We start from the raw sequence: 14,957 nt of genomic DNA, 5'->3' as shown, positions 1-14,957 counted from the left end.
ATTACTGTACTTGTAAAGCCTTATACAGTTTGTATCCAGACTATTTTAAGGACTGTATCTCTGTATTCTTCCCAGTCCTTAAGATCATCAGAAGAGGCCCTCCTCTTGGTTCCATTGCCATCACAGGCATATTTGATGGAGACACAAGAGAGGGTCTTTCTGTGGCTGATCCACAGTTGAAGATCCACCTTTTAAAAGGCAATCTTTTAATAATCATAAATGAGTCCCTGGATACTAGTTTTTAGTTGAGTAAGTTCGTTTTTAATGTTTTCAATGTTTTTAATCATTCCGTTTATTTTAATTAGTATGTGACTGTTTTAAATATATAATTTCTTGTGTTTAATTTTTTTTCAACACTGAGATGCCTTGAGTCCCCATATCAGAAAGACAGCCTATAGATGAGACAAACAAACATACATTTTGGAGGAACAAATGCACATGAAACCATGACAACATTTGAAACAGCTGTATAAACACATTTTAATCAATGTAAAAGTGTGGAGGGATGTCTCTCTTAGGAAAGTACCTACAAAACATACATATTTTGAAAAAGTTGACAGAAAATATGCATAAATTTCCATTGAGGAAAAATGTTTTGCCTCATGATCAAGTATGTAAATGGCAGGAAATGTGAAAGCCAGTGGGGAAGCTGGTAGTCTGGCTGATGAACTGGTAAGTCTTTCACACCAAATGCATGATTAATTGTTGCTTGACCATTAAAATGAATACACACACACACAGAGAGAGAGACAGAGAGAGACACCACTGGTTTTAAGATGCTTAAATGGGTGAACCAGTTCAAAATATTTTGATCCTTGTCTGGTCTCAAAAATAAAAGCACCATGGCATCATGTTTTCCAGGCATCTCTCTGTGTGTGCGTGCCCATCTATCCTGCTCTTTCCCCCTAAAGTTTCTCCAAATCAATGGAAAGGAGATGACAGATTCTTTTCAAATGTAGAAGTTATGAGGCATCTTAATATACTAACATGAGAAGTGTGAAAGTAAGTGAGGGCTGAAGCACATAACCTGGACTTTCTAGCATTACCTGCACTTTTGCTTTTCACCAACCTGTCCACTTCTGTAAGTTTTTGGTATCTGCGGATGACTCAGGAGAGGAAGAAATTTCTCTTCATTGCTCCAGCCAAGGTCCATTGTATTTCTTCTCATCTTATTTCATTAATCCTAAGGTTTGTGGGGAGACTCTTAGGGCATTTGGATATCTCCCTAAAGAGGAAATGTATTCTCTGGTTTACACAGCAGTTGGAAAACAATAAGAGAGAGCAAGAGGCTTCATCTCAAGACAGAAGATAAATGTATTTGTCAGAGGGCTTGGGAGCATAGAAGGGATCTCTCTTATTTGCAGTAGCATTCTCTTTTCCAACTTTAATGAAAGACTTGAGGAAGCAGTATGTGCCCCTTCATTCTTCTCATCAGTGAACTAAGGGTAAGTGAAATTGTGGGTGTCTGGTCAGAGGTATACATTGGCTGGTTTCAGATGTTAACACAGGGAAGGGAGTTCAAATTTCTCTACACACACTTTCCATGTAATTTTCAAAGTCAGGAACAGTACTCTCAGCCTGTAACAGGATGTATAATTTCTCTGAATTTCCATATTTCCCTGGGTAGTTTGTGGCCTGATCAAAGCATATTCCTCCTCTAATCATTTAAGAATGAGCCATTCCCCAAATTGCTCAGTCCATGAGCCTCTACTCCTCAAGGCTCATCTCTTGAGTAGGTCCTTGGTTTAAGTACACCCTGGATGATGCAGCCCTTACCATCACTCAGGTCTTCATTTTCTCTATATCCCTTCTTCTTCTGCTTCACATGTGTTTATAAGAGGTAAAGGAGGGATGTGGTAGAACAAAAGAGCAGTAAAATCCTTCAGTGCTGCAAATCTTCCTCATTACCAACTGCAGCCTTCGATCTAACTTTTCCCTCCAAAGGTCAACAAGCCTTTATATGAAAAAGATTTTCCCCCCACTTTATAAGTAACATGTATTTATTAGATTTTTTTGCTGCCCCGCTAGCTAACCAGCTACCCTGGGCAGTTTGCAACAGTATAACTAGACAAATTATAAAATCAACCAACTACAAACAAATGCTGTAAGTAACTATAACTACTATGCAGAAGAACAAGCAGTGGTAAATTGACAATAAGGTGTTCTAATTATTATCATTATTATTCTTTCTTCTCTCCCCCCCCCCCATTTCAATTAACTGAGGAGGGCCTTCCTGAAAGCTTCTCTAAAAAGTTCTGTTTTTAGGAGCTTCTTAAAGCCTTGTTGATGTCTTACAAGCTTCTCTTGATGTAAACACCCACAGGCATGAGGCTTGAGAGGACTGAGTAAGACGGGCAGCAGAACTTGGAAGATGATGTTTTATTTGTTTAAAATATTTATATCTCATATTTTTCATCAAGAAGACCCAATATGGTTTACAATATTAAAAAAATTAAAATTTAACAATATTTAATTAAAATTAAATGCTTAAAATACAATAAATTATTCCCCTATTAGAAAAGAATTAAACAGACAATGAAAGTATGGGCATATGAGATTGGCACTTAAAAACTAAGTGTATCTTCAGGAATGTTTCTGTATTTTTGGAATTATGAGAAGTGACATGCTCTTTCTGCACTTTCTGAAGTTAGAGGGGCATTCAGACCACAATGTAAAGGATATAACTGCCTCATCCCAATTCCTTTGTGCATTGTATAAATTGCACATTATTGCTTAGCTGGAAAAAAATAGCTATGACCTAGAAATAGCAGCAAATGTTTATTTGAACCTATTAAATGTTTTTTCTCTTCAGCACAACTGCAAGTGAGATGAATTTCTCAAAACAGTAAAAACATCTCTCTCTACACACCCAATACCTTTTGTTTGTTATTGCTAATTAGCTACTAGAGAACCAAGTCTTCATCTCTGCTTGTCTCCAACTCCCCCTCTTTTGACTGTTGAAATTGATAGAGATTTAAGTCAGTGGATAGGTGTTTGAATGTCTATACAGTCTACATACAGTATATCAAACAGCAGTGGTTGTATGATAAAACCTACAGTACCAAGTTCCAAGAACAGTTCTGGTGGAACAGTTCCAAAGGCCATCTAACCAACTTCCCTGAATCTAAGATACACATATTATTTGAGCAGAAAGTATCTTAGGACAAGCAGTTGCAGTACGTGACTCACTGGCCTCTATTAATCCTGTAGCAAGTTCCCCTTCCTTTGCCCATCACTAAAACAAACTGTGAATCTATTGCTAAAATCCTGTTACTTAGTGTAGTAAATCACACTAGAACACATCCATTGAATCAATGGGGGATTGGTGAGTCAACTCTTCTATAAGCTCCAGTTCACCATGACTGAGTCTTGAACCTACAAAGAAGTACAATAGTTCATCCTGAGCAAGCAAAGTATCTCACAGACAAGCAAAGTATCTCACATGCTTACTGAGTAGCTGTGATTCAGGAGCTACATTCTATGACATTCTAGCTTAATACTACAGCATTAACTAAGGATTTTGAAACATTATCCTTGCAGGAACAAAATTCAAATCCACATCTTTATTTGTGATAGTAAAGCTAACAGCACTATATTTTGCAATGTCCAGAAAATATATTATTAGTCACCACACTGACAGATTGAAGTCAGCAGTTCATCTATGCTGAACTTCCTTTTAATACAAAGCATTCAAGCATACTTTAAATGTTCATCTAACAAGACAACTGTATTTGCATATTAGAGAAAGGGCAGGGTTTACCTTAGGTAGCTCTTCAATTTGATTGGCATCTAGATAAAGCTCCTCCAATGTCCGTTCAAAGTTAAAAACCTCCTTTGGCACCTGCTGAAGGCTGCAGTGGGAGTAATCAAGCACGGAGATGATTTCTTCTTCCCCTCGAAAACATCGGCATGGCACCAGGCGGCCAATAATTTTTCTTTTGGTTGTCATCTCCAAATGCTGTGCTAAAAGGGGGAGGGAAATGGGGGAGGGAAAGAAAAGAAACTGTTTCCCCAAATCATTGCTTGTTTTACTAGAAAGAAAAGTAACACAATGCCCATGATTCTTTTAAAGAATATATTTCTGTGTGATCTGTCAGTTTTAGAACATATCAATATAAATTCCACACAGCAGACTGAACAAATGTCAACTTTCTGCCTTTCGTATTTTCAGTCTTTTCCAGCTTTGTTACTTTTGCATGGAGCTTGCCAGCCAAGGTAGGAAAACAGAAGAGGTTCAGTGCTCTTGTTATTTTTCTTAAATATGCAATGAGTACAAACTCATTCATTCTGATAGCCGTTTTAACATCACTTTCAAGCATTCAATTGCACAGTGGTACTTAGTGTCATTACAGAGTGCAGTAAGTTGCAGACCACTACATTTAGTTACCATCTTGGGACCACAGAGGAATCTACTGAAAGCCCCTCCACGCTTAAAATAAAAACCTCAACTATTTCACTTACAGTGCTACAGTATAATCCTAGGCAAAAGAATGAACATGTGCCTAAAAAAAAAGAAATGTTCCTTTCTAACTGGTCATGTTATCTCTGTAGCTTCTCATTGACTGTTGGACAAAAAAAAATCAGTAAGTCGGTTTAGATCCATTTCACCTGATTCTGAAATCTAAACCACCAAAGGCAGGTAATGGTACTTCAATGGCAAAATTTTAAAGGAAAGACAGGAAAAACATGTTTATCATCAAGGAACTTGGAGCACCAGAATTACCATATTTTATTCCCACAGCAGGAGACAGCAAATAGGTGGCAAATATAAAGCAATCACTTGATTTTGTATATAATCATCACCCAGCTATTTGTTATGCAGGACGGGCCCTGCTCTGTAGCAAGGTGAAACTGCATCTTTAAAGAAGCTCAAGTTGATGAATATGAATTCTGAATTGCAAACTCATGTATTTGCCAGTTACAGTTCATGAGGTTTATGAATTATAATGTTTGAATATACTGTAATTTGCAAAATTATTAACTTGGACTTTAATTTTCCATTTCATTTGCAAATCTCATTGTGCATGGTGCCAATTTGAATTAGACCAGCATATCATAAATAGATGATGATGATCAACATTACATACCTCACTTTGAATATTCATGGTCTGCATTGTTTGCCCTGATCTATATGTGGCAACCAGAACAAATGGTGAACAAGGAGTCTAGAGAAGAGAGAGAGAGATCAAGCTATGTTCCTGGCAAATGAAGTTGTTCATTCCTGAAAATAATAATGGTTTGGAGGTTGCCGGAGCCACCAAAAGCTATAACTGAGGGATCTGAACCTTCTAAAACAACACAAAAATATGGAAGTGGAATTGGAAAAGAGGGAATCAGCAAATGTGGCCTACCTAGTTTCCCTCATGAGGGATATCTTCACCAGATTTTACTTCTCTATTCAGTCCTTGCACAGAAGGAGCATTTCTAATCAGTGTGGGGGAGGTCTGCTTTAACTAATTTGTTATCAGTTAACCTGTCTGTAATTCCAAGAGCCTCACAGGCACAAGTATACAGATAAAGGTATAGATACACAGAACATGACACTGCTGCCTCTTCAATAGGGGTAGCCCAATATATTTTGCTGCCGATAGCAGAAGACAAGATGGTGGCCTTCCCCATTCCACACACAAAAGCCAGTTGGACTGGCACCAAAATCTTACTTCAATGTTGGCAAAAGGATAGTGTTCATCACAGCACCTCAAAGCAGTAGAATTAGGTGGTCCAGCAAAAGTTGTATGGCATGGACTTATTTAAGTATTCCAACGCATACACAAGACCCTTGTCAAAAACAAGGAAGCAGCTAACAGATCCAGAAAGACCAGCAGTGTGATTACATTGCTGCTGTCTCCCAATGCTACTACCTGAAGTAACTACCTCACTGTGTCTAAAAGCAAAGCCAGTCCTGGATGGAAATTGTTTACCATTTTGACTCAAACCCTCTCCCCTTCTATTTGTATTACATTTGTGGACTCTCTTATACTTGAGAGACCTTTGTCATAATAACCAAAATTACCAGCATAGGTTGGCATAACTTCATGGATTTAATTATGAATTGAAATAAATCACTGAACCAAGACTTTTCATTCAAATTAAATACATTTTAAAAAAAGAAAATGAACACAGTGGGTAAGTAAACAATCCTTGGTAAATGAGAGAGGTTCTAAAATGATAAGCTATGGGTGGTGGTGGAGGACACTAGCACATATATTATAGTTCAAGCTTCTGTAGAATGTAGACAACTTTATCAGAGGCATGTTAGAAAGTACTGACAAGGATAATTTTATTATTAAGAGCACCTATTGGTCTTTGTTGCTATTTAGAAACATATCCTGGCAATAAACAGTCCAAGTAATACATGTTGTGTGATTTGAATTTGAAATGAACAAACTTTAGCCCACATTCTAGCCCCTGGAGGTAGAATTGAAACATCTTGATGAATTATGACTTTTGCTATATCTCACTATATTTTCCCATTGACATTTCTTTGCTGTGCAATAGCCATGTTCCACTCCTCATGTGGATTCATGTGCTGTTGAGATTCATTTTAGACTGTAGGCAACATATTGCAGAACAACCATGTCCCTTCAGCATACCCTCTATATAAAGAACAGACATTTCTATGAATTGAGAGCACACCAGAAGAGGCTATCAAATACAGACAGCATTGAGCAGATGTTGCAGTGCAGTGTGTATGGGACAAGTGTGTGTAACTGATTGTTCCACTGCATATGAGATGCTCACCTAGCAAAATTGCATGTTTCATTTCAGAACCTTGGCCTTAAGTTGTGGGGTGAAGGATTGAGAGATACAAATGGACTGGGTTTAGTTCATGATAACACTGAATGGTTACACTTTAATTCCTTGGTCAGTTTCTAATTTTCATTTCCTACATGCGTGCTTTAAAAAAAACACAAAAAATTTGTTTCTACCATGATAGACAAATGCATTAAAGTTGCTTCTTCAGCACCCTTATGCAGCCTCTGTGTTGCTGGCTGCAAAGAACACTCAGGTTCTTCATTGGCTCAACACAGTAAGAATTCTGCCTGCCTCTGGCACTCACAAGGAGATTAACATATGAATGCTGTCAGAGCAAATCCCCTTTTCTTCTTCACAGATTCTCAAAATGTGAAGAACGAGTGACAGAGGCGAAAATGAACATCAATGAGACGAACATGCACCTGGTTTCATGTTTATCTATGCCAATAACAATGTTTCTGTCTGGCTGCTTTTGGCTTGGAGGCATGAACTAAAACAGAGCAAGGAATAATGCATTTTTATAATTTAGCTGGACCAGATGCTGACTTTCAGCGTATCATACAGTAATTATATTTTTAATTAGGATCAGCTGTCAAATTTTAAACATGTTTGAAGTGTATGCAGCACAGTCTGAAAAGTTTTGATCATTCCACTTCCTCAAAGTTGAGTGAAGAAAAAGGGGAGTTCTTAATGGACTCCCTTGGCCTTGCAGGACTGGGCCCTCATTGCCTCTGGCTGCCCCACCCCCTCCTCAACATCAGCCACCTGGCTCAGGGGGAGAAGGGGCTTTAGAAGGGGTTTTTATTGTGATTATCAGTTGTCATCAGGTTACCTATGTAGAGACCCATAGTGGATCTGAGGGAACAGGAAGGGGGGAGGGCATTGGAGGGGGCAGCCATTGAGGTGATGCTGGGTAGTGGAAGGAATGGTGGTGGGTGTAGAACATGCCCACATAGGAGAAGAGAGGTTAGGTATCTTACATCTATCCCTCTTCTAACCCTACCCCCAACCAGATAGTATCAGGTGACCATATCTGCAAACCCTCGAGCCACACGGTGCTTTTGATGAATGCCAGGTCCGTACAAAATAAGACTGCCCATCATGTAATTCTGGATAAGGGTGCTGACCTGGCGTGCATTACTGAGACCTGGGTGAGAGAGGAGGGTGGTGTTCCCCTCTCCCTGGGTACTCGGTCCAGCACCAATGTCGCTCGGAGGGTTGGGGAGGGAGAGTTGCTATAGTCTATAGGAGTTCTATCTCCTTGACCAGGCTTCCTATCCCTTTGAGAGGAGGTCTTGAGGGCCTGTATTGTGTGTTGGGCTTACAAGACAGATTGGGGATTCTGTTGGTATACCCCCTACCCTGCTGCCTACCAACAGTCTCCCTGCCTGGTGTTGAGGACTCCCAGGCTGTTGGTGCTGGGGGAATCTCAACATCCATGCCGAGGTTGCCTTGACTGGGGCAGCTCAGGACTTCATGGCCGCCATGACAACCATGGGGCTGTCTCAATGTGTCATGGGTCCGACACATGAGAAGGGCCATACCTTGGACCTGGTTTTCTCAACGGGACTGGAAGATGGTGGTTTGGATGTGGAGGGACTGGTTGTGACCTCATTGTCATGGTCAGATCACTTCCTGGTCAAGTTTAGTCTATTAGCTTCTTCTGTCCTCTGCAAGGGTGGGGGATCTATTAAGATGATCCGCCCTCGGAGACTAATGGATCCAGATGGTTTCCTGAATGCTCTGGGAGATTATCTGTCTGATATGTTCAGCGCTCCTGTTGAAGCTCAGGTCACCCTATGGAATAGGGAGATGATCTGGGAGGTTGACACAACTGCACCTAAGTGCCCTCTCCTTGCACGCAGAGCCCAGGCAGCTCCTTGATATACTTCTGAACTGTGGGCGATGAAGCGAGAGGGGAGACAGCTGGAGCACAGGTGGAGGAAATCCCGCTGGGAGTCCAATTGAACACGACTTAGAGCCCATTATCGGCCCTATTTCGTGCCAATACGGCTGGTGAAACAGCAATATTTCTCCAGCCATATTGCTTCCTCAGAATGTCATCCAGCAGAGCTGTTTCGGGTGGTCCGGGATCTTCTTCAACCTGGAAATCTGGTGGAGGTCCCAGACTGCTCATCAGCTCACTGTGATGAGTTTGCGATTCAATTTGAGGGGGAAATCACTCAGATTCACAGTGGGTTGGACTCCACTGTTACTGCAGAATCAGAGGATGTGTCCAGTGTGCCGTGCTTAGGTCAAGTATTAATGGATGAGTTTCAATTGTTGAGACCTGAGAATGTGGATAGGATGCTTGGATCTGTCCATTCTACCATCACTCCTCTCGACCCCTGCCCATCTTGACTAATTGGAAGATCTGCCAGCGGGGTTCGCACCTGGGTCCAGGAAGCCGTGAATGCCTCTTATGCCACTCCTAAAAAAGCCTAACCTGGACCCAAGTCTGGTGGTTAATTACCGGCCAATGGCAAACCTCCCTTATTTGGGCAAGGTGTTGGAGTAGGTTGTGGCCGGGCAACTCCAGGTGCTGCTGAATGAAACAGATTTTCTAGACCCATTTCAATTGGGTTTCAGGCCGGATTTTGGTACGGAGACTGCCTTGGTCGCCCTGTACGATGACCTTTGCTGGGAGAGAGACAGGGGGAGCGTGACCCTGTTAATACTCCTGGACCTCTCCATGACTTTTGACACCATCAACCATGATGTCCTTCTGGATAGGCTGACTGGGTTGAAAGTTGGGGGCACTGCTTTACGGTGGTTCCTCTCCTTCCTGGCTAACCATGTCCAGAGGGTGGTGCTGGGGGACAGCTGTTCTGTCCCATAGCATTTATGTCATGGTGTTCCTCAGGGCTCAGTACTGTCCCCCATGCTATTTAACATCTACATGGAATAGCTGGGAGAGGTCATCAGGAGTTTTGGGCTGAGGAGTCAGCAATATGCTAACGACATTCAGCTCTACTTCTCATTTTCCACCAATCCAAGTGAGGTGGGTTCTGTGCTGAACTCGTGTCTGGACATGATAATGGACTGGATGAGGGTTAATAAATTGAAACTCAATCCAGACAAGATGGAAGTACTGTTAGTGGGTGATTCGCCGGACAGGCTGAAGGGCCATTTCCTGCTCTGAATGGGGTTGTACTCCCCCTAAGGGACAGGGTCCACAGCCTGGGGGTGCTGCTGGACCCCAGTCTAACTCTGGAAGCCCAGGTGGACTCGGTGGCCAGTGGCGCCTTCCTTCAGCTACAGAAATTGTACCAGCTATGGCCCTACCTGGACGAGCAGAGTCTCATGACAGTTACACACTCACTGGTAACATCTCGTATAGATTATTGCAATGCGCTCTACGTGGGGCTGCCTTTGAAAATGGTCCGGCGACTGCAATTGGTCCAGAATTGAGCTGCGTGGCTGATGAGTAGTGGGGCCGCTAGGGGACACATCAAGCCAATTCTGTTTAAATTACATTGGCTACCAGTTGCTGCCTGGGCCCTATTCAAAGTGCTTGTTTTGACATATAAAGCCCTAAATGGTTTGGGCCCTGGATACCTGAAGGACCGCTTCCTTCCATATGAACCTACCCAGCAGTTAAGATCTAGCCAGGGGGTCCTTTTGAAAGAGCCATCCCTCAATGAGGTAAGAGGGATGGCTTGTAGACAAAAGGCCTTTTCAGCAGCTGCCCCCAGACTATGGAACGCCATCCCAACTGAGATTCGTCTGGTGCTGATGCTGATGACATTTCGGTGCCAGGTCAAAACCTTCCTTTTCCAGAAAGCTCTTAATTGAAATAATATCAATTGTGGGTCCTGATGGCAACTTTTAGAGTACATATTTTAATTGTATTTTAATTGTTTTATCTTTTTTACTGTAGTAAAATTGTTGTAATCCACCCAGACACCTTTGGGTAGTGTGGGCTGCACATAAGTTAAATTAAATAAATAAATAAATAAATAAATAAATAAATAAATAAATAAATAAATAAATAAATAAATGTCCCAAATCAGAAGCCATCCTTCCCACCATAATACATACTACCTGTCAAAAAGAATACGATTAACCACAAAAATATTCAACTGTATTCCGCAGCACATGGGGAGGCAGCTGTCATATACTATATCTCACAACACAACAGTAAACAGTGGACACGTAAAATAAATTTGCTTCAAAGTTACAGGGTACACCTTTATTCATACTAGTAGTATATTATTAGATGCAATATGTATGATTTTTAATTAATTGGTTAAAATCCTGCTGCTTAGTGCAGTAAGTTACAACAAAAGTAGGCCCACTGAATCATTGGGGATTTGGTGAGTCAACTCCTCCGTAAGTTCCATTAACTCAATTGGCCTACTCCAGTAACTTACTACACAAAGCAAAATTTCAGTTTATATGTGTAAGGGAGACAGGAGAACAAGACAGAAATTCTGTGCTATCTGAGCAGAATTCAATTTGAACAATTAGATCGTCCTCATTTCCTGAAAGTTCTCTTGACTTTTGTAAATCTGCTTCAGAATGAGGGGTATCCTGCAACCCCATGGAGCAGATTTTAAGTCTGCTGGAAGGAAAGAGAGAAAACGCTTTCTTCTGCTCCTCACATAAACCATTCCATCAGTAGGATGATTCAGCTAGACATTCATCTGGTTTTGATGGCCACCCCCATGGACAGATGGAGTGATCAGGCAAAAATAGAGGCACAGCTTTGGGAACGTTTTGTGGTAGTTATAGATTACTTCCATTAACAAATGAGATACTGTATGCCCCCAAATATTAACTGCTGAGTAACCTGGAATAATGCAGTTAAGCTTATTTCCTGTTTATGCACTCCCTATTTTCGTTGTTCGCAAATGGCATTTCCATATCATCCTATTTGTGAACAGAGAAGGAGGACAGACCACTTGACAGGATTTCTCCAGGGAAAGGATAGCTTCTCCAATTGTTTCTGAGAGGTGGAACTCATCATAACTGGTGGTGGTAAAACCACTTTGTTTTCTCCCAAAGCATGTTGGATGGTTGGTTGGTTGGCAGCGTTATCACAACTAGTAGCAACAGCAATTGTTCTGACAGCTTGGCCACTATTTAGTTTCCTCAACAATGCCCTCTACCAGATGTAATTCTAGTGCTTTGTAGTGGTTGTTGGAAGAGGCAGAACAAAAAACCCCTGCGGAATATTTAGAAAAAACACCTGCAAAGTGGCCTGCTGATGCTAGGAGAAAAAGAAAAAGAAGGAAACTCGGACTGTTTCTTGGGAAAATGTGTTTGGAGAACTAGCATTTCTTTTCATTTTTTCAGAGTTCAGCAGCTACCCCAGGGCCTCCCAAATCTTACAAATTCAAAGGGTCATTGTAGATAATATCTTGTCTCTGCTTCAGATGCTTGCAATCCATTTCCACTCCTATCAGCCTTAAGTGGGTATAGAGGGCAATGCTGCATTCAGTTCCAGGAAAAAGATGGGGCTGTGGCTGTGATATTATTTATCTTCCAAAATCCCAGAAGTAATATTGCTACATGAAAAAAACCTTCCATTTTACTGTTGTTTACAAGTTGGCCCTTCTTTCTTGTCTGTCTGTCATCAAGCAAAGGCCTTCCTTTTCTGGAGGCTTGTAAACAATAGGAGAGGTCCAGGCAATGCTGCATTAATCACATTTAGATATTTTAAAATGTGTTTAAACACTCTGCCCACCCAGCCCAGAATAATGAAACGAGACACCATATATGGGATAACAAGGGCCACAGCTTTACAGTGGACCCTCGACTTACAGACGGCTCAACTTACAGGCTTTTCGAGTTACAGACTTCTCTGGCCGCAAAACTTAGATTTGACTTGCAGCCGGAAATATCGACCTACAGACCAGAAAAAACCCAAAATGGAACAAAAATGGAACAAAAACAGGCAGTTATGGAATTAATCGGTTTTCAATGCATTGTAGGTCAATGGAGACTCGACCTACAGACTTTTCCACCTGCAGCCACCGTTCCAATACGGATTAATTCCATAAGTAGAGGGTCCACTGTATTAACTTACTAAAACTTGAACTTCTCCTTTCACAAGGGGGCCTGCCATAGTCCAAAACAGGTCCGGAATCAGCGCCAATCCTCACTGACCAGTCCAGACCTCTCTCCAGTGAGTTCCTGCACTGAAAGCATGCTGTCTTACAGCACAACATCCTCTCGGCCTTGCCAGAATACCCGGAGATTACCCTCCACTCGAGCCCTTAAGTGCACAGCATCCCCTGGGATCCCGTTTTCCCCTCCCCTCTGTTAAACCTTTTTTAGTGCAATTCTGAGTGGAGGAGTGCCTTGCACCCACTAAGTGTCTCCCCTGGAAATCCCCTGATCCTATCCTGCTTTGCACTAACCGCAGCTGTGACCTTATTAACAATGATCATCTACTTTTATAAAAACCCAGAATGTCCTTGCAAGCAAGAATGGGATGGGCGAAAAAACACCTGTACCTCAAAGCCAATGTGGGTGCAGGTCGAAAATTCCCATTTGGGCCCCTCAGCGGCCAATTACTCTTATTCTTAACACATTGGGTACACTGGGTGGGTTGTTTGTTGAGCAAGGAAAAGGACAGCCCAGGGACAGAGAGTCTTCTTAAAGCCTTGCCTTTAGCCTTGCCTGCCTGTCCTCTCATGTGGCTCCCGCTTTTTTTTTTATATCTCAGCCAGATGGGCAGGCGAAGAAGTTCCGCCCCGGCAGCTCCATGCCATTTCAGAGGGCCAGGGCCCTTTTAGATTGTTTTATTACTTGTTTTTATCATTGATTAAAGTTTTTAGTATAGTTTGTATATAGTATTTTAAACCTGTTACATTGCATAATTTTAATTGTTGTGAGCCACCTTGGGTCCCCTAAGGTGAGAAAGGTGGCAAATAAATAAATAAATAAATAAATAAATAAATAAATAAATAAATAAATAAATAAATAAATAAATAAATAAATAGACAGACAGACAGACAGACAGACAGACAGACAGACAGACAGACAGACATGTGACTTCCTAATCTAATCATCTGACCTCACTTCTTGACATTTCTGGTCAATTGCATGCAAAGCAGCCCCACTGTAATGTTTTTGGAGTATATTCTGGTATGGTATGAACAAATGCCTCCAGGAAACCATCTCTTTTGTGCTTTTTTCAAATTATAGAAGGTTAACAAATAATTGAACAATGACTTGTATTCTGAGGCTTCTCCAGAAACATAGCTTCCCAAAATATATTGCATATATTTATTCTATGGTAAAGTTAGCACTTAAGATGCTTAAAGATGATTAAAAATCATATTGATGGAGAATCACAACAAACATAGCAGAGGAGATTGAAAATGAAGTTTTTTTAAAATGTAGTGCAACAGAGAGAAATATTACAGTTTTAAAATGTCAGCAGTACAAACACGACTGTATTCTCCTTTGTCATTCCTTTGCTATTTCTTTTTGAACAGAAACACAGATGTGTTTTAGTTAAACCCAAGGAAGCTGCTCAATTGCTTATCTCAAGAGACTGATCAGAAATTTGACCTGGAAAGGAAATTAACTTGATGATTCTGGCCGGGTCTCTAGTCCTGGTCCATCTGCTTCGGGCGGTGGGAACCTCTCCTATGATATTCTGTGTGTGTCCTGTGTGTATTCTGTGTACGTTGCTATGCTGTGGGTGTATGTGCGTGTAACAGAAAAGAATGTTAGTTTTGCAATATAAAAATCGTCAGCTTTTAAATGAATGTATAGATTTTTGTCGAGAAATGTTATTTATTTTATTTATTTATTTATTTATTTATTTATTTATTTATTTATTTATTTATTTATACCCCGTCCCTCTAGACCATGTCTACTCGGGGCAGTTTACAACATAAAATATATCAATATAAAATATATATAATCATAAAAATACAATTACTATATTAGTTAAAAACAATTAATTTAAGAAAGGATTACCAAGATGGGATAGGATAGGGAAAGAAGAAATTAAAAAAGACTTAGCTGACTGGAGGGAAGGCCTGCCTAAATAGACAAGTTTTTAACTGCCTTTTAAAAGCACCCAGCGAGGGTGCCAGCCAAATTTCTGTTGGGAGGGTGTTCCACAGCCGAGGGGCCACCGCCAAGAAGGCCCGGTTTCTAGTTTTTTCCTTCCGAGCCTCTCTCAGCGTCAGACCCCTCAGCCGTCCCTGCTGGCTATGACGGGTGATCCGGGTAGATCT

At 41.1% G+C, this 14,957-nt stretch overlaps 1 protein-coding gene across 4 annotated transcripts in view; it reads right to left on the bottom strand.

Moving 5' to 3' along the window:
* LRRC7 (leucine rich repeat containing 7) overlaps positions 1-14,957 on the bottom strand; it is a 285,490-nt gene that overhangs the window by 163,452 nt on the left and 107,081 nt on the right. For 3 of the 4 annotated variants that reach the window (XM_020795263.3, XM_020795265.3, XM_078392974.1), the window contains exon 2: positions 3,761-3,963. In XM_020795263.3, coding sequence (XP_020650922.2) covers positions 3,761-3,949 — 189 coding nt within the window. In that variant the 5' untranslated portion in view covers positions 3,950-3,963. The remainder of the gene's footprint in view (positions 1-3,760; positions 3,964-14,957) is intronic. The other variant, XM_078392975.1, reaches the window with a different exon arrangement.

Source organism: Pogona vitticeps, chromosome 4 (assembly GCF_051106095.1).
Source record: "Pogona vitticeps strain Pit_001003342236 chromosome 4, PviZW2.1, whole genome shotgun sequence".
Lineage (NCBI taxonomy): Eukaryota > Metazoa > Chordata > Lepidosauria > Squamata > Agamidae > Pogona > Pogona vitticeps.
This window is presented reverse-complemented; position numbering and strand designations above follow the sequence as displayed.